This window comes from Eleutherodactylus coqui, chromosome 2, assembly GCF_035609145.1.
Source record: "Eleutherodactylus coqui strain aEleCoq1 chromosome 2, aEleCoq1.hap1, whole genome shotgun sequence".
In the NCBI taxonomy this organism is placed as follows: Eukaryota; Metazoa; Chordata; class Amphibia; order Anura; family Eleutherodactylidae; genus Eleutherodactylus; species Eleutherodactylus coqui.
The window spans coordinates 203,035,859-203,053,675 of NC_089838.1; the positions used below are offsets into that span (position 1 = coordinate 203,035,859).

The 17,817-nt window shown below is 41.3% G+C and overlaps 2 protein-coding genes across 2 annotated transcripts in view; both read left to right on the forward strand.

Annotated features, from left to right (window-relative positions):
* LOC136612123 (TRPM8 channel-associated factor homolog) overlaps nt 1–16,764 on the forward strand; it is a 96,621-nt gene extending 79,857 nt beyond the window's left edge. The window contains exon 9 of the mRNA XM_066592244.1: nt 16,594–16,764. The gene's annotated coding sequence lies outside the window, so the exon portion shown is untranslated. The remainder of the gene's footprint in view (nt 1–16,593) is intronic.
* On the forward strand, nt 1,946–16,764 carry LOC136612122 (TRPM8 channel-associated factor homolog). Its single transcript, XM_066592243.1, has 8 exons — nt 1,946–2,083; nt 5,225–5,851; nt 5,986–6,938; nt 8,596–8,690; nt 8,846–9,059; nt 10,542–10,781; nt 14,842–15,176; nt 16,003–16,764. The coding sequence occupies exons 2-8, from the start codon at nt 5,235–5,237 to the stop codon at nt 16,252–16,254; spliced, it is 2,706 nt and encodes a 901-aa protein (XP_066448340.1). The 5' UTR covers nt 1,946–2,083; nt 5,225–5,234; the 3' UTR covers nt 16,255–16,764.
* Nucleotides 16,765–17,817: the final 1,053 nt, after the last annotated feature.

Below are 17,817 nucleotides of genomic sequence, written 5' to 3' on the forward strand. Positions count from 1 at the left end.
ACCTTCAATCTACTGTGTCTGTATCAATATTTGCTGAGCAGTTGGGTGTTTTCCCTTGGCGCCAGGGAGCAGCCATTTCAAAGGGAGGAGGCACCAACTGTTGTGTTCTTCAATGGCAGTGACAGGGAGGCAAGAAAAAGGTTTCAACATTGACCATTAATTTACCCCATATAGAGAACCACTAGAGTTATATATGATAAACTGAAGTTATATTACTGCTGACTTTGTTTACTGTTTTTGTTAACTAAACCATTGGACCTGATGCTAGCGGTTATCCTTTCTGTGACATTTGTAACTAGTTTTTAGTACTTAGAATATAAAGGAAAAATATGAGTCAATAAACAGGTCGGGTTTATTAAAGGGGTTTTCCAAGTTATTTATTTTATATGGATTTGGGCTCATCATAGCCCAAAGCAAATTAAAGAAATATACTAAACGCAGTGGTAGACCGCAGTTTCGTCACCTGTCCATGTTCTGTGACAACCTGTAAGCCTGTCACATGGGCTTATAGAATAGGGAAGCATCGGGAGGCGAGTGAGTTTTTTATTCTATACATGCCTTGTCCTATTTAAAAATGCCAGAAAACCTCTTTAAATATATTAAGTTGGTATTTAGAGTAATGAAGTCAAATAACGCCAACACCCTGCCTTATCTACATATATTCTATTTTGTCCTCAGAATTCATTTGCCTGTGAAACAAAATCTGCATAAATAGCCAATTGTGAATCATTATGCTGTCACACCTAAATTAAATTGTCCTGATAAACATCAGTCATACTTTTTACATGGGAAATGTTACAACATCCTTTTCTCTGTTACAGCTTATTCTCTACATGCCAAGCAAATAAAAGGGTCTCGGCAGAGAACAGTGGGCTCTTTTCATAAAGACTGTCAAGGAGTGTTGGCCATATTTATAGGACATTTTGCATGTTTTCAGTTTGGTGTGTGGGTTAATTTGTATAACTTTAGAAATTGTGTTTCTATCAGGGATCTGATCTTAAAAATCAGTGCCAGTATACTGTCAGAAGAGGAACGAAGCAGTGGAGTCAGAGGCTTATCTAGAAGCTCTTGTGCCTCTGCAAAAACTATAACTGACCCTCCTACCTACCATGTGCTGTTTAAAATACTAGTGTCTTATGTGATGGAGGGACCTTAGGGCCCCCTAAGGCTCCAGTAACCGAAATTGAAGTGCTGGTTGCCAACAGGTTCCACTGTAGATTAGTTAAAACTATATTACTGTAAAAGCATTTCAAGTTCTATTCAGCCCAGAACTGAGCAAAAGCTCTGACTTATCATTAATAATTATCAAATATTAATTGCTGTTCCTGGGGCGATGCTGGGGTCTTAAAGTCCAGAACATCCTAAAGTTATCTGTGATTCTTCAGTATGATTGTATTTATATATGGAGTGCTTATATGTATACTTAGGGAATTTGTGTATTTGTATGTATGCATGAAGCAATTTATGACACGTGTATGTAGAATATGCTGTATGTCTGCTTATATATAATTTGTGGATAATCAGTAGTAATTGTGTATGTGTATATAACAGTATATATCTGTTTGTACATAGCAAGTGTTTGTAGCTGTTTCTTAGACTAACCTATTAAACGTTACAATCAGTAGTAACAACTAAATATTGCAGCTATATAAAAAGCAGAAGATATCATACTGAATATTCAGAGTCTGGAGTTATAGAATTCATTCTTCTACACAATGTATCAATCCATAAAGCACCGTTACATGGGATAAATGAACTGTATACTCTTGTGGTTGTATAGCTGAATTATTACACATTGTACTTACTGCTCCTGCCCATGAGAACTACTAATGTTTCATTCACCAAAACAGTGTATCACTGTGCAGTTAGGAGGAAACTTTACTTCCTTGTCTTTGCTGACGTAATCTATCCATGTTTTTGGTGCCAAGTCCTCTCTGGGCCAGCCCACAAATATCCCTACACTGTGAATGATTTGCTGGACAGTACAGACGACTGGTCACACCCTTTCCGAATATAAAATGTGTGTTGTCACAGTGGGTGAAGCTTCAGCTCCACGTTCTTTGTTGATTTTCAACAGTGACAGGTATGTAAGTTATTACTAGTCTTATATAACATGCAGGCATCTCTATAGTACATTAGAACTTATAGTATATGGTAAACTCATGTGTCCATGTAATATCTGCTCATAAGTCTGGATTCATAGCCAGGTTGTGATAGAACCATCTACAAAACAGAGAGTTTGTTACAGACTTAATCTATTGGTATAAACTGTTTGACACTAAAACAATCAACCTCTTTAGATTTTCTTCACTCTTAGTTTATAGTTGCTGTCATATACTGCATAGATTTGGATATTCTGACTTAGTGCATACTACTGTAGATGATAGTTTTATTACTCATTGCAGGAATGTGTACTTGTGGTATCTGGAGGCTATAGAAAGTTTACTCCTCTTGTACCGTAGAAAGCTAGTTTTATAAGCTCACTGTTGCAATCATAGGATACATTGTCACAGTGGATTTTGCTACATAATTACCGCTGCTCACTGAGTTCTCCAATGGAACTGCGCAGCAAACAATCTGCAGATTTAAAATCAGACCGCGTGTCAATTCCGCTGTGGACTCCATGTGGATTTGTTTCACACCATGTGGATTATAGTTGTTAAAATCTCATCCATATGATTTGTACTATAAATGCTCTGGATTTTCTGCAGGCAATTTTGCTAAGGAAAATCTGCAGTGAATATGCTATGTGTGAACATATGCTTACAGGAGCTTTGTTGCTAACTAGAGATGAGCGAACTTACTAATTTAGGGCGTTTTTGCACTCGAGCACCGCTTTTTCTGAGTAACTGACTACTCGGACGAAAAGATTCCGGGGGCACCGGGGGTGAGCGGGGGGTTGCAGAGGGGAGTGGGGGGGGAGAGCTCCCCCTGTTCCCCACTGCTACCCTCCGCTCCACCACGCCGCCCCCCGAATCTTTTCGTCTGAGTAGTCAGTTACTCGGAAAAAGCGGTGCTCAAGTGCAAAAACGCCCTAAACGAGTAAGTTCGCTCATCTCTATTGCTAACACTACAATAATGGAAAAATGTACTAAAGGTTTTATGTATTTATATCCTCCTGGGGAAAAAATTGGAGATAAGTACTTGCATACCCACATCACATAACAATGCGACTTTCGAAAATGGAGATTTACTGGTTCAATTAGTGCATGGGATGCATTACTATGGACTGACAACTTTATGGGCTATACCATTATATTGTGCAGACTGGGGCTAGAGAATTTTAAATACATGTATATTAGCAAATTGTATGCTTCCCTATTCTAAAACTAAATGATTGAAAATAATAAAAACTGTACAACCCCTTAAAAACTAAAAAACTGAAGTGTCACTCAGCCAGTTAGCTTTGTAAATAGGCTTTAATTTGTCACACGCAACAGCAGTAATATTTATACCAAATGGCTTTAAAAATGCAGCATGATAAAAAATATTTCCAGTATTGTAAATTTGTTTGCGGATGGTTCTTCATACAAAGAATTCAATTTATAATGAAGGTTTGCAGGTTTTGGAAAACTTACTATGCATTTAAGTCTGGGTCCACACCTGCATTAGTATTTCTGTTTTTCTGTTCCATCATAGCAAAAGAAAAACTAGAATAACTGCAGTGTCTGGTCTGTTACCATCAGACACCAAGAGCGCCTGACAGATCCCATTGACCAGAAGGGGTCCAATGGCTTTCCGTCACCAACATTAATCAAGCCCTTGAAATAACTATTCATTTAAAATGCTCCATTTTAATGACTAATTAGTGTTCACACCAACAAATATAGAAACCTGCATCTAGGTCAATAGAATTCCACTGCTAATTAGAGTCCATTATCAAATAGTCCAATCTAATCTAAGTTGCAAAATATAAATTCCTTTATTAATTGTTATATTTATCTCTTTCACATATATTACAACAGTGGAGATTAGGGTGACCCCAGTGTCAGATTGGGGTGCTTAGGGCCCACCAGTGAAATTGATTCTGGGAGTTGACTCTATGGTTACATGAAGATATTGCATGTTCATTTGTAGGCCTTAGCACATATAAGCATGGTGCCAAACAAAATTACTTTGGTGCCATATATCCTATCCTTAGGGTAGGCCCACGGCTTTGATTGCAGAGGTTCAGATCTTCATGTTCTCCTTCCTCTCTTTATAAATAGTACCCCTTTTGTGCCAGTAAACATTAAAAAAAAATTAAAAAATCTTAAACTCATTTCTTCCTGTTTGCACGGTGCTCCACTGGGACCTCTTCTGATCTTTTCTGTACACTGTCCTGCTTAGATGGTGGCATGCAGTGACATCACTGCGTTGTCAGCATTGGGTCATGGACATCATCAGCATCGGAGATCCTGGCAGCAAATGTAGAAGAAAGTAACATATCTGCCTTTCTGGCTTCACCCCTGACTTCTAATAGATGAGCCACCCATAACAGGCATGACAAATCTTGCGGCTACAGGGTAGACTAAAGCAGGTCCACTAATGATTTGGCGGCTCACCAGATATTCACCAGCTCCCCGTTGATCAGTCTAGGCCTGCATAATCCTTTTAAACATTTATACTCACACATAAATCTGTTAGCAAATTAAAGAGGTATCTACAGGATATGTGATAAATATCTAATTCCTGAGGGCCCACCGCTGGGTCTTCAACCAATGACTTCAATGATAGTTTTGAATTCCCTATTACTTCTCACTGCATGATTCCAGTGAGTAGGAGTTTGAATGAAGCAGTAGTCAAGCATGCACCCTGATATTCCATTTAATGTCTAGGGAGCTGAGAGAAACAGCTGAGCGCCCGTTCTCCACTTTCTCCATCAGTCCCACGGGCATTGAATGTAGCAACACAGCATTTGCGAACCGCCACTCCATTTAATCTCTTACTGTGATCACTGTAAAGAATGGGGGACTTGCAACCCCCGTTATAGAGAGTGGTGGGTCCTGAGAAATCAGACATTTATCATCTAGCCCATGGATAGTTAGTAAATGTACATTGTGAGACAACGTCTGTAAGTTTTCAATTGTTATATTTTTCTGACAGGCAATCAGAAATCAGTTTAGTTTATCCGGGCTGTTACTGCCTCTTGTTTGGCAGTCTTATAGTCAAGTAAGCATATTGAAAAAAATGAAATACACTACCATTTTGAGGAATGACAAAATGTGCTTATCTTGTTTTACAGGACATAGAAAATGGCTGTTAATGAAGATTACAACTCACTGGTCCGTGGCATTTGTAGTATAGACTTCTCTTTGGGCTGCATACCTTGCAAACTTCTTCTGACTGGTGATGAGGCTTTTCCAGTCCTGGCAAGTCCTGGAAAACATGTCCTCATTGCTGCCTCCAAGTATGGGAAGGGTAGGATTGTGGTCTTGAGCCACGAGGGATATCTAACTGTGCCACACTTTATGGATTTCTTTAAAAACGCGGTATCTTGGCTGAAACGTTCCCCAGAAGTTGTAATTGGTATAAATGGCAATCTGGGTCATTTGGAACATACTCTTTCTGCTTCAGGTCACAAGGTTGAAAAGATCTCTGGTCTGAAGAAAGATCTAGGAGTGCTCTGTATGAATGGATATAGTGATAGTCAGGCACAGGAAATAGTCTCCTTCGTAAAAGAAGGTGGAGGTCTTCTCATTGGAGCTCAAGCCTGGTACTGGGCGCAATGCCACAGACAAGACAATGTGCTGTGCAATTTTCCTGGAAACAAAATAACATCTGTTGCTGGGATATATTTCACTGGTCACTGTGGAGAAAAAGGGAATTTTAAGGTGACTGAAAAAATGCCATGGTGTCCCATCTACAAAGAGTAAGTACTATTCCACTATTTATAATCACCTAGAAAGTAATGTAGGCCATTCAGTATTCTTTGCATGTCCTAATAAGTTTATCCAATAGAAATAATGTTTTTCCAAATTTTTCTATTTCCATATCTTTACACAGATTGAACTTTTCAGCAGATTTAAAGCATCTTATGCAAAACGTTAGCAATTTGGACATTAGTGGGCCAAGTGTCCTCTCAGAACTACTTCTGCATGGACCTCTGACTTTCCCAATTGGTCTGACCAACAGCAATCAGTGCTTTTTTGGGGCAGCATATTACGGCAGAGGGTGTGTTGTTGTGGGGACACATGAAGCCAATATTTGCAAACCACAGCTCAAAACCTTCATGCTCAATGCCATCTCATGGCTGGATATGGGAAGAAAAGGAAAGATTGGTGTTGTTAAACAACTGGCCGGATTTGCAAATACCCTTCAGACTGAAGGCTTTCAGTCTGTGGTGTCTAATTTAGTTCCTGAGCTCAGTGTCTACTGCTGTACATCTTATTCTGATGCTGAGGCAGAAAAAATCCAGCAGTTTGTGGCAGAAGGTGGGGGCCTCCTCATTGCCGGCCATGCCTGGTACTGGTCTTACTCACATCCAAATGTTCTTTCTCAGTATCCAGGAAACAAGGTCCTCAATAAGCTTGGAATCAGCATTTTGGAGAGAACAGTTACAAACGGCATTTGTCAGGTTTTGGATCCTCAGGCAGAAGCTACTACTTACCACTTTCCTAGAGCAGTCTGTCAACTCTTAAGTGACTTGAGGACTGGAGCTGAATTGAAGCCACCTCTGAGTAACTGGCTGTCTAAGCTAAGACAAGATGTTTCTACTTGCATGAGGTTGCCAGCCAGCCCTCTTATTTCATCTCTACAGGAAGAACTGGTAGAGCTGGTACATTGCTGTAGTATCCCCAATGTCAGCAAACAGTGTCCCGCAAAAAGCTGCTCCAAGGAGGCTTTCATGATGTGTTTGGCCCAAGATGTTAGCTGCCTGGATAAACTACAAGACCTAGATTGTGATGATGGTTCATGCAAACCCCCTGTCACAGTGGAGATTGATGCGACAAACCCTGGTAGAGTACTTTTTATTATATTTGAGAAACAAAGCAAATTAAGATGTATGGAACAGATTTCAGCCACAGAAATTTTCTAAACAAATAAAAGACACATGAAGTAAGGCCAATTTCACATGAGTGTAATACGGGCGCATTGTAATACAGCTGTGAGTCCCAGCCCAACCGTTGGTCTAATGAGCAGAACTAACAGCATTGTAGATCATTATGACACTGTTAGCTTGGGTCACCAGACTCGTAACATAGTATGTTAGGCTGAATGAAGACAATGTCCATCTAGTTCAGCATGTTTCAACCCGTAGTTGATCCAGAGGAAGGCAAAAACCCCAATAGGCAGAAGCCAATTAGCCCATTTGGGGGGAAATTCTTTCCCAACTCCATAATGGCAGCCAGAATAATCCCTGGATCAACCTTGATAGTTCCTACCTGACTGTAAGACCCAGATCAACAACCCGCTGATCACCTAATGTCTATATCCTGTAATATCCTTCTGCTCTAGAAAGGCATCTTGTCCCCTCTATGGATTTTGCCATCACCATGTCCTCAGGCAGAGAGCTCCACAGTCTCACTGCTCTTACAGTAAAGAACCCCCTCCTGTGTTGGTGATGAAACCTGCTTTTTTCTAGACGTAGCGGATGTCCTCTTGTTACTGACGTAGTCCTGGGTATAAACAGATCATGGAAGAGATACTTGTATTGTCCCCTCATCTATTTATACATAGTTATTTGTATTTCATAGTCAGACTGAGACTTGTAACCTTAATACAGGTGCATAAATGTGTCCATATTATATCCCTGTTATATTGGCCTAAGTCTCCATTTACATGGCCAGTACGGTGGCAAAAACTTCAGAGCTGTACTCAATGTGTGCCACCATATAGCACAGTCAGGAGAAAATAAATACAATTAGGATAGTTTCCCACGCAGGTTTTTGTAGCAGTTCTTTTGAGACAAAGCCAGCAATGTATTCATAAGGAATGGGAAATATAAAGGAAGGACTATCTCTTCTTCCTGCTGCATCCACTTCTGGCTTTGGTTAAAAACCTGAATCACAAACTGCTGCAAACACCGATGTGTGAGACAAACCTTAGGATGCATTCATGTATAGCGGATTTGGTGCGGTTTTCCATATCAGAATATTGCCACCACAATCCACGTTACACTTTGAGTCAAAAACCGCATCAAAAACCTAGCATAAGCGTACGTTTACACGGGGGCGAAAATGCTGCAGGATGTCCTCAATGGAAATTCCGCTGCAAATTCAGTAGCATTTCCACATCTAGTTTTTTAAGGTGGATTTTGTTGCATATATGCAGCAGACTTCAACTCTTTAACTAAAAGGATAACATCTGCAGTGGATTCGCATCAAGATCCGCCATGCCTGAATGTACCGTAGTCAATCTGCATTTTTGAAAAATGCAGTGGATTTCAAATTTGGAAATATAAGGGTTAAAATCCGCGGCTTTACTGCAATTTAAAAATGTGGCCAAATTAGTACCATTTAGGTATGGATTTGGCAACTGTGGTTTAATGCAGATTTTCTGAGGGTTTTCCATTGTGGAAAGCCCAAAGCCAATCCATGCCATGTGAAAACAGCCTTATAATATATACAACAGGGCCCAAAAAGACATATTGATACATGGGTGTTCTGTCCCCAGGGGCTGATGCCTGGAGAAGTACTGGACTCTACTTGCCTCCACGGAAAACAGCAACACTTGTGTTTCCAGCCTCAGCTGTGGGTAAAGGTCTCCAGGTAATCTCCACGAATGTATCTCTGTTCCTATCTTCTGAGAAATATATGCCAGTTATTTACATAACAGCACATACTGAAAAACCTTACAATGTACCTCTGTTTTGTGTTTTAAATGGTCACTTTTGAGAAGTAGTAAAGTCCTATATTTATTACAGGTCCAGGTTGGCTGTCACTCAGATAACCTTAGTAATGCAAATGAGTTTTGTCGTGCCCCAGTGGTCGTGCGCAGGAAGGGTGTTGATGATGAGATGGTTTCAATATCCTGTGTCTGGGGTGGACTTCTTTATGTTATTGTCACGGCTAAGAGTCAACTGGGCAATATTCAGATTTCAGTGCATGGAGCAGAGCTAGCTCCTATGTTTATAAAGGGTAAGTATAGAATGCCAAAATATTCTTTAAAATGTACCAAAGTTAACAGACACAATGAAAGGTGGTATAGTGTGTCTTAGTCAGATTTTCTATACTTTGAAGTCTGCTTTACCATATTTCAAGAACAGTAATGTTAATGAACTCCTATGAGTGGTGCGGTTGGCAAGACACCACACAGTGGTTCCTTCATCTTACAGATAATATTTTTTATTCCATCTAGCACTTTTGCATTTCCAATCAGGAGCATTGCTAATGTCTTAAAAGATAAGAGGCAAGTTCCCAAGACATATGTTGCACCCTCTCCAAAAGGCATATTTATAGTTACCACATAACATTGCTGCTGTGCCGCTATACGAAGACCAAACATTATCAGCACAAAGTAGTTATATGTTCCCATTCCACTGTTACTGAGCAAAACACACTATACAAGGGGCAATTATATCAATAATACAACTATACAAGGTCCAAATAATACTGCCACATCATGACCACTACCATTATCACTAAATACTGACTAAATAATATTACCATAGTGTTACTGAGTAAAAACACACTGTACAAAGGCCAATATTCTCAATAATAAAACTACACAGTGCCCAAGTATTGTTGCCACACCATGCTCACTTAAATAATACCATACTCTTACTGAATAAAATTCACAGTACGAAAACCAGTATTTTCATCATACAGAGATTATATAGTGGTAGGTACCAGTATTGCACAGGTGCTCTGTAGACCATAACAGATTGCAATACTTTTATCTCTAGTGATCACAGATGTCCTCGCTAACTTGTTTTGTTCACTTTTCCTTCTGACCCAGATTTCCACGATGACTTCTTCTAGCCACAACTTTCATCTGCAAAGTTTGCATAAAGACATTTTTGGCTCCTGACTTTCCCAGCACTCTCCCTACTATATATAAATCTACAAAAATGCACTATCTTGCTGCTACTCCCAATTCTGAAGCTTTTGCTGCCCAATCTGTCCCTATCTGCTGTGTGAAACAGTGCACCAAATAACATACCTCAGTTATAATGTTGTTATACTTCTAGTTGCTTCTAGAGATGAGCGGGCGTACTCGTTAAGGGAAATTACTTGAGCGAGTATCCCTTTTTTTGAGTACATGCCTGCTTGCCCGAAAAGATTCAGAGGAAGACGGGGGAAGGAGATCTCCCCCCCGCTCACTCCCGCAACTCACTGCTCACCCCCGCCGGCCCCCAAATCTTTTCGGACGAGCAGGCATGTACTCGAAAATGGCGATACTCGCTCGAGTACTTTGCCTTAACAAGTACGCTCTCTCATCTCTAGTTGCTTCCCAAAAGTAAGAAACAGCAGCCCCTGAATAAATAGTGTCAGACAGATAGTGCCCCATCTATTGTACCCCAAACAGTAAGAGTATTTTCCACACTAAACTATAAAACCTGCAGATGTTCTAAAAAAAAGTTCTCATAAATTCTAATTTTCTTCTTTTATTTTTTCAAGGTAAAACTAACAATTCATCTTGGGTGCAGGAAATACGGAATTATCCATCTCCTTGGGCTGAGCTCATTACAGAAAACATTATCCTAACTGTTCCCTCCGATGTGATCCGCTCACTAGAAGATCCGGACGGTTTAATGTCCCAGTGGGATAAGATGATGGAAGCAATAGCTGATCTTGCTTCAATTCCAAAGAAGTTTCCACGTCCAGAAAGATTTGTTACTGATGTGCAAATATCAGCTGGTATGTGCAGTACAATCCGTCATAGTCTTCTCATAGACATCAGAGTGACATTTTGATTTTGTCAATAGTTTACTTTATTAGACTTCCAGAGGCATTTAAGTTAGTATGAAATATTTTTTCCTGCTGTCTAAATCAGAGGAGCAGCACTCATGCATGGCAACTTGTCCAATGAATAGGATGAGCAGAACCTACTCGTTTTTGCCACACGTAAAGTCCCAGCTGCTAGATCACCTGTATTGTGACTTTTATTGTCCATCTAGTTGACTGTGTCCAATTTGAAAACCCATTCAAATTGTTCAGAATAAATTGACTTACAGTGCTCAGGAAAACAAGATTTTTGTACTTAACATAAATTCTCTTTCGCGTCTCGTTCATTGAGAGATACAGCTTTGACCATAGAGAGATGGACACTAAGCAGAAAGTGTTAGCTCCTCCTGCTTGCTATATCCTGCCCACAGGTGCCAAGCTTATAAGTCTGATTGCAAGCAAGCAGTAGGTGCAACTAAGCAGGGAATATAAAACAACACAGTTAAAACAATACAAAACTATAACTCAGGGAAGCACCATGTGTGACAACAAAGGGAACACTGACTAGGAGGGATAAATGTAAAAAACTTAAATGACTCTAGCTGGGTGGGTGCTGTGTCCCCTAATGAACAGGACGAGAAAGATTTTATGGCAAGTTCAAAGATCTTGTTTTCTCGTTCATATCATTAGGGGACAAAACTTTGACCACGGGACATTCAAAAGCAGACCCCGGGGTTGGGAATATGTATCAAGATGCATGCGAACAGCCTAACGCTGTCTGCAAAATCCTCCACCCCAGGGAGGCGTCTGTAGCTGAAAATGTATGTACCCTGTAAAGTTTTGAAAAAGTGTATAATGAAGACTACGTAATGGCCTTACTCACTTGTGTAGCTGAGGCCCATTGCGCACCACCCATGAAACTTTCACTTCCCAAGTGGAATGCGCTGTAACACAGAAGGGCAGTGCCCTGCCCTTGGCGAAATAGGCTTCAACCACCGTGGATCGTATCCAGCGAGAAATGATGAATTTGGAAGCACTGTTCAGGTCTGAGAGTCCTAAGACCAGGCCATGAATGTCCATAACTTGTGTTTGATTCTGTGTGCTATTAGGTCAATGTCCTGATGGCCCCACCTCTGACATATTACCTAAAATACTTAATCTGAGACGTGGGCAAGCTAGATCTTCCCGAACAGGAAACGTCTCCCCCCATTCCCCAACCTAAAAGAAGTGGTGAGTGGAGGATTTGTTGGAGGATAATTTTGGGCGCTGGAGATGTGGATGCCAGAAGAGTCCAGGTTTGAAAAAGGGCCTTTTCCTTTGGTTCTGCGATGCTTTTTTGCCATCTGCATCACCAGGGGCTGCTGCAGCGAAAGGAATGAAACTGAGAACTCTTTTGCTTTGTGGCTCTCGAATGCCTGGGTTGGTTTTGTGGCAGGTGAACACTTTTGCCACCAGTGGCACTGGCGATAATATCATCCAACTTGGCACCAAAAAGCCTATCGCCAAGGAAGAGGAATTTTGTTTAGGTCCTTTTGGATGAAGCATATGCGTCCCAGGACTTTAGCCACAATGTACAGCATGTGGCTAGAAAGGCAGCTGACAAGCGAGCTAAAAGCCTGGCCACGTCCAGGAAAGCTTCACAGACAAATTTTTCTGCCTGCTCTATCTGATGCACAATATCTGCTAATTCATAAGATAGGGAACCAGGCAGGATACCTCTGCGCAGTTGTTTTTCCCACACAACTGAGGCCTTACTCACCCAGGTTGAGGCAAAAATAGGCCTGAGAGCCAAACTCACTGCCTCAAAGAGAGGTTTTGATTGGGGATTTGATTTTACAGTCATGTGCGTCTTGGAAGGACGAAGTGTTTGACATAGGAAGTGTGGTATGTCCCGCCAACTAAGACACTGGCAGATCCACTTGTGGTGAAGCTTACTGATTCTTCACTACCTCCTCTGGGAAAGGATACATGGGGCCTAAGCGCCTAGGCATAGAAAAACGTATGTCACACAAGTTATATTCCCTGGTTATGACCTCCTCAAAATCCCCATAAAGAGGAAAGGCTTTCAGAGCGCGTCTTGGGCATCTGAAAGAAAATGACACCGCGGGCATAGAGGGAGACAGATCTGATACCCTGCAGGGTATCTGTTATGGCAATGATTATGCTATCTAACATGGAGGAATATTTTGAAGCCTGTTCTTCTTCAAGATCATAATCAGAGGCAGACTCAGATCGTTCGTTCTCAGAGCAACTTTTGTGCCTGGAATAAATTCCATGACGTCAAAGCAGGGTACCAGACAACTGCATTGAACGAGATGGCCTAAGCCTCTTTAGTGAACTGCCACAGGAGGAGCCCTGAAAATTGGAGTTTTCTCCGTCAGATATACTCTGACCAGGTGGACTAGAAATATGGTCCAACTTCTCAAAAATCGCTGTAGATGTCCTGGAAAGGTCTGAGACTACCAGGGACAGGGGAATGTGCCAACATCAGTTCATGGATCTGAGAAGGCTGAATGGGGGGGGGGGGGGGGGGGGCAGCAACGGGATCTACGACCATCTGTCATGACAAAGTACTGCCCATACAAAATGGATTGGACTGTCACAATGAAAACCTTGTCTTACAGCGAAAGCATGATCATATGTAACACTGACTGATCCCTGTTTGCAGTCCTTAGCCCTGGTGTTAGACATGGTGCAACAGATGCCACAGACAGTGCTACAGGAGGGGTAACAAGTAGGTGAGCTTTCTGCCAGGCAGAGCTTACCCAGGACCAAAGCGGTTCTTGCAGTGACTGGTCATATGGATCAACTGTCACAACGTAGAACCACAAGTTCCAGCACTTCAGGCAGCACCACTTGATCCAGAGCTGAAAAATGCCACCTGCGACACCTTCTTAATGAACAGGACGTGAGGGGGCAGGACTTATCTTTAGACAATCAGTGCTGCTGCCTCGATAGAAGAGAAGAGGAAAAACAACCCTACGGTGCCACGTTAACAGCCTTATGCTGGGGAAGTGGCCAAATGCAGGCCGAAGCCAGGGACTAAATTTGGCAGCCAGCTGGAGCCCTGCTAGACTCCTATTCGCCATGTGACATGGAAGTGCACCCCGTATACTTGCACCAGCACGCAGGAATCGGCAGCAGCAAGTCACAACTGCCGGCGAGCAGCAGGCAGGAAGAACAATCCCGGCAGCCTCAAGCCACTGCTAAACAATGGGTGGGCCAGCGTGCAACCATGCAACTCCAACGCTCATCCACCACAGTTTCCGGAGTAGCCACCATCATGCAGCCCAGAGAGCACCGAAGCAGGAGAGCATAAAATAGTGCCTGAAGTGCCCATTAACCCCTGGTTCCTGTGGCTGCACTTTTGGCAGGGAAACACAGGATTGAAACGGTGCCTCAAAGCACCCTACTGAACCTCTCTGGCTGTAGTGTTGGGTCAGCCACCACCACATTAGCCCCCTTCCCTCACCGCTCCACACAAACGCACAGCCTAACATATGGGGGAGCTAGAGGCAGCCAAAGGTGGGGAATCTGGGATACAGGAATACTTACATAAGGAGAGTCTGGGCACCAACATACTTAACTTTGTCATAGGTGGCATGTGCCATTTTGCTGCCTTTAAATGAGTGAGTGCTTCGGGAGACAAAAAAGGAGGGACACTATGGTTGGCAGGGCACATACAAGTTAAAGCTTGAACATGCCTCCTGCTCTTTGAATGGCAGTAAACAGAACGGTGAATTCAGTTTTGTTCACCTACCTCAGTGGCGAAACAGGGAGAGTCCTGTCTCCCCGTTATTCCCCAACTCCAGAATGGTGCTTGAAGACCAGCGAAAAGACAGGTCTGCCTTCTATTGACACTAAGCTAAAAACTGATTAGCTTAGTGCCTATGGGAGGGCTATAGCTAGTGGGAGAAGCTAACACTTTTTCTGCTTAGTGTCCGCCTCTTAGTGGTAGTAACAATACCCATGGTCAAAGCTGTGTTCCCCAATTATATGAATGAGAAATTAATGTTTTTATTTCTTACTACAGGATGGATGCATGCTGGGTATCCAATAATGTGTCATTTGCCATCAGCAGCTGATTTAGTAAGTCTTGAAAAGATAAGGAAAGGTCTATGGGGACCTATACATGAACTTGGTCACAACCAGCAGAGAGGAGTTTGGGAATTCCCTTCTCACACCACAGAAGCCACCTGTAATGTGTGGTCGGTATATGTGCATGAAACAGTGCTGGGAATCTCAAGGGATAAAGCTCATCCTAATCTCACACGAGAATCCAGAGACTGCAGAGTCAAGTCTTATATAACGAATGGAGCCAAACTGGCACAATGGAGTGTATGGACAGCGCTTGAGACTTATCTTCAGGTACTTTTATAAAAATGACTTGTTTTTATAATTATAGTAAAAATGGTTGGAGCAGCATATAGTATATCACATACGATACCAAGACGTTATTACACATGTGTTGCATCCATTGCAAACAAGCAGTTGTATACTGCATGCAACCTTTATTTTTCTTGTGTTTTAATGTAAAGTATTGCAGTAAAATATTAAACCAATGTTTGTTAAGATGTCCTGTACTAGACACATAAAGAAGAAAGGCAGACATAGTGCAAGCTTTGAGGCGGTGTGTGTCAAGATAATAGACGTGTGACAAATTGAAGTTTTTAAATTTCTTGGTGTGTAAGACATAATTTTAACAAAATCTCGTATCTTACCAGATTTTGCCCTAAAGTTTCCTATTTTTGCTAGCCAACTGGAAAAAGATTTGAAACCATGATAGCCAGTAGAGCAAAATGTGATTGTTCTCAGTAAGAGAAAACAAGTAATCTTGTAGATATACCTTTTAATGGTTAACAAAAACACATGATGTTATTGCAAGCTTTCGGACCTCTCTGGATCCTTCCTCAGGCATAATGAAACAGATCTGGATGGGGCATATATGTATATATATCTATCTATATATATTTTTTTGTTAGCCATTAAAAGGTATCATATCTACAAGATTACTTGGTTTCTCTTACTGAGAACAATCTTGTTAGCCAACTTGTATAGATTACAATACTTATTATAAATTGTCCAAGTGTAGCTCTATTTTCATAAAGAATAGCGGTCTATATGTGTGTACAGTTTTAGTTAAATACTATGTAGTAATTCTAATAACATACTCTATACTCTTCTGCTTTTTCAGCTACAGGAGGGCTTTGGATGGGACTCATTTAAACAAGTTTACTCCGAGTACCAAAAAATGACAAATGTCAGCAACAATAACAATGTTAAGATGAATCTTTGGGCAGAGACATTCTCTAATGCGGTCAATAAAAATCTGGTCCCATTCTTCAAGAATTGGGGATGGCCTATTGATGATGCAACCAGCAACAAACTGTCCACATTGCCCCTGTGGGATAAGAATCCTATGATAGCTTATGTCAATTCAAAATAATCCTAACAACTCAGAACATGTGAAAATGAATTGAACACTGCCACTTATTTTCATATTCATTCTGGAACCCAACTAGCATGTGATGTCCTGTTCAGCTGTTATACACAATGCTCCCTATCAATGTGGATTATTCCCACCACTGTAGATACCATTTTATGCTGTAATTTATTGTAATTTGGCTTTCATCAGTATGGGTCTCCTTAGAGATCACCACTGTAGAAACTACCGTATTAAATGGTACATTAAATTGTGCCATTAAAAAAGACAGAAAACTCACCCTGCAAAACACAAGGCCTCCCATAACTAGGCCAATGGCAAACAAGTTATGGTTCTTGGAAGGTGATGATGAGAAAAAAAGGATAACGAAAAAAAGAAAACTGGATATCGGGAAGCAATTACAAGGGACACTTCTCTCAAAAAGGGACATTTTTTTAAATCAATATTCATGAATTTTTCTGCAATTTTTTTCTTGTACTATGCAATTAAAAATTAAATGCATGATATATTGTACTTCTGTAGCGGTCAGCAGAACTAATTTAACATCCTAAATGGAAAGGTAACCAACTGTCAATTTACTGATGCTGAAAGGGGTAAACTGTTACAATAGTAGATGGAAGACTGGAATGACAGTTTTATTGTCCTCGTGGCAGACCTAGTGTAGCGTTTCAGGTGATAGATTGGAGCCTTGGGTGTAGTAGCTATGCAAGACCGGGAGTAGTTCAGAGGAAGCCGGAGGTCATCAACGGATAGTCACAGTTTGCAGAAGAGGAGCAGGTTTAGGAGATGAAGCTTGATAAAGGCAATGGAGCACAATAATAATGCAAGGTACTAGAGGAAGTGCCAGGCTTTTATAGTATGTGCAATTAGCGTCGTTGAGTGTAAACATCGGCCAAGATTCATTTTATGCAAGCTTAAAAATAGTGGTTCTCATGACCTGTGAACAGACGTCATTTAGTCATTCACATTTACTACTACAGTGAATGTGACAGACGGAACGGTTTACGAACACACTTCCAAATGCAGTTGTGAACGATTCATCTGCCTGAATAAACAGGCTGCACAAGTGAACTGTCATCATTCACACCATTGTGTGAATGATTTATCTCTCCCTGTGAAAGGAGTTTTACTTTCGCACAAGCTCAGTTCTTGGCAACTGGTTCTTAAGATGGCACAGTAACTACAAAGAGGGGGCAGCTGGCAGAAGCACTGATAGCATCACTTGCAACATGAAAATGGTAATGTGAAGGGGAAGGGACTGTGGCCGATGCACACAGATTATAGGGCTGACGTGCAGTTACAGATGTGTGTTGGACACATTATTGGGGCTGTCTGTGGCTGGCACATACCTATGAGAGATATTGTGCATGTCATTTGTGAATTCAGATGCCAAATGCACTTGTGTTAAAAAGTAATGCAGGTAGCAGCTGCACTTTGTTAAGTCAGAGCCAGGATAAAGTTTAAAATGAAGCCTCTTCCCTATGTTAAAGCCATTATCACTATTGATCAACGTGCCAGAAGTGTTAAATCACATTGATTGATAGATTGATCTTTGCTACCACATTA

Excerpts from the sequence above, each read along its gene's own strand:
- LOC136612122 (XM_066592243.1), top strand. The coding sequence starts at position 5,235 with ATGGCTGTTAATGAAGATTACAACTCACTGGTCCGTGGCATTTGTAGT. Across the intron at positions 9,060-10,541 it reads AGCTCCTATGTTTATAAAGG|GTAAAACTAACAATTCATCT; the intron begins GTAAGTATAGAA and ends TATTTTTTCAAG. Across the intron at positions 10,782-14,841 it reads TGATGTGCAAATATCAGCTG|GATGGATGCATGCTGGGTAT; the intron begins GTATGTGCAGTA and ends TTCTTACTACAG.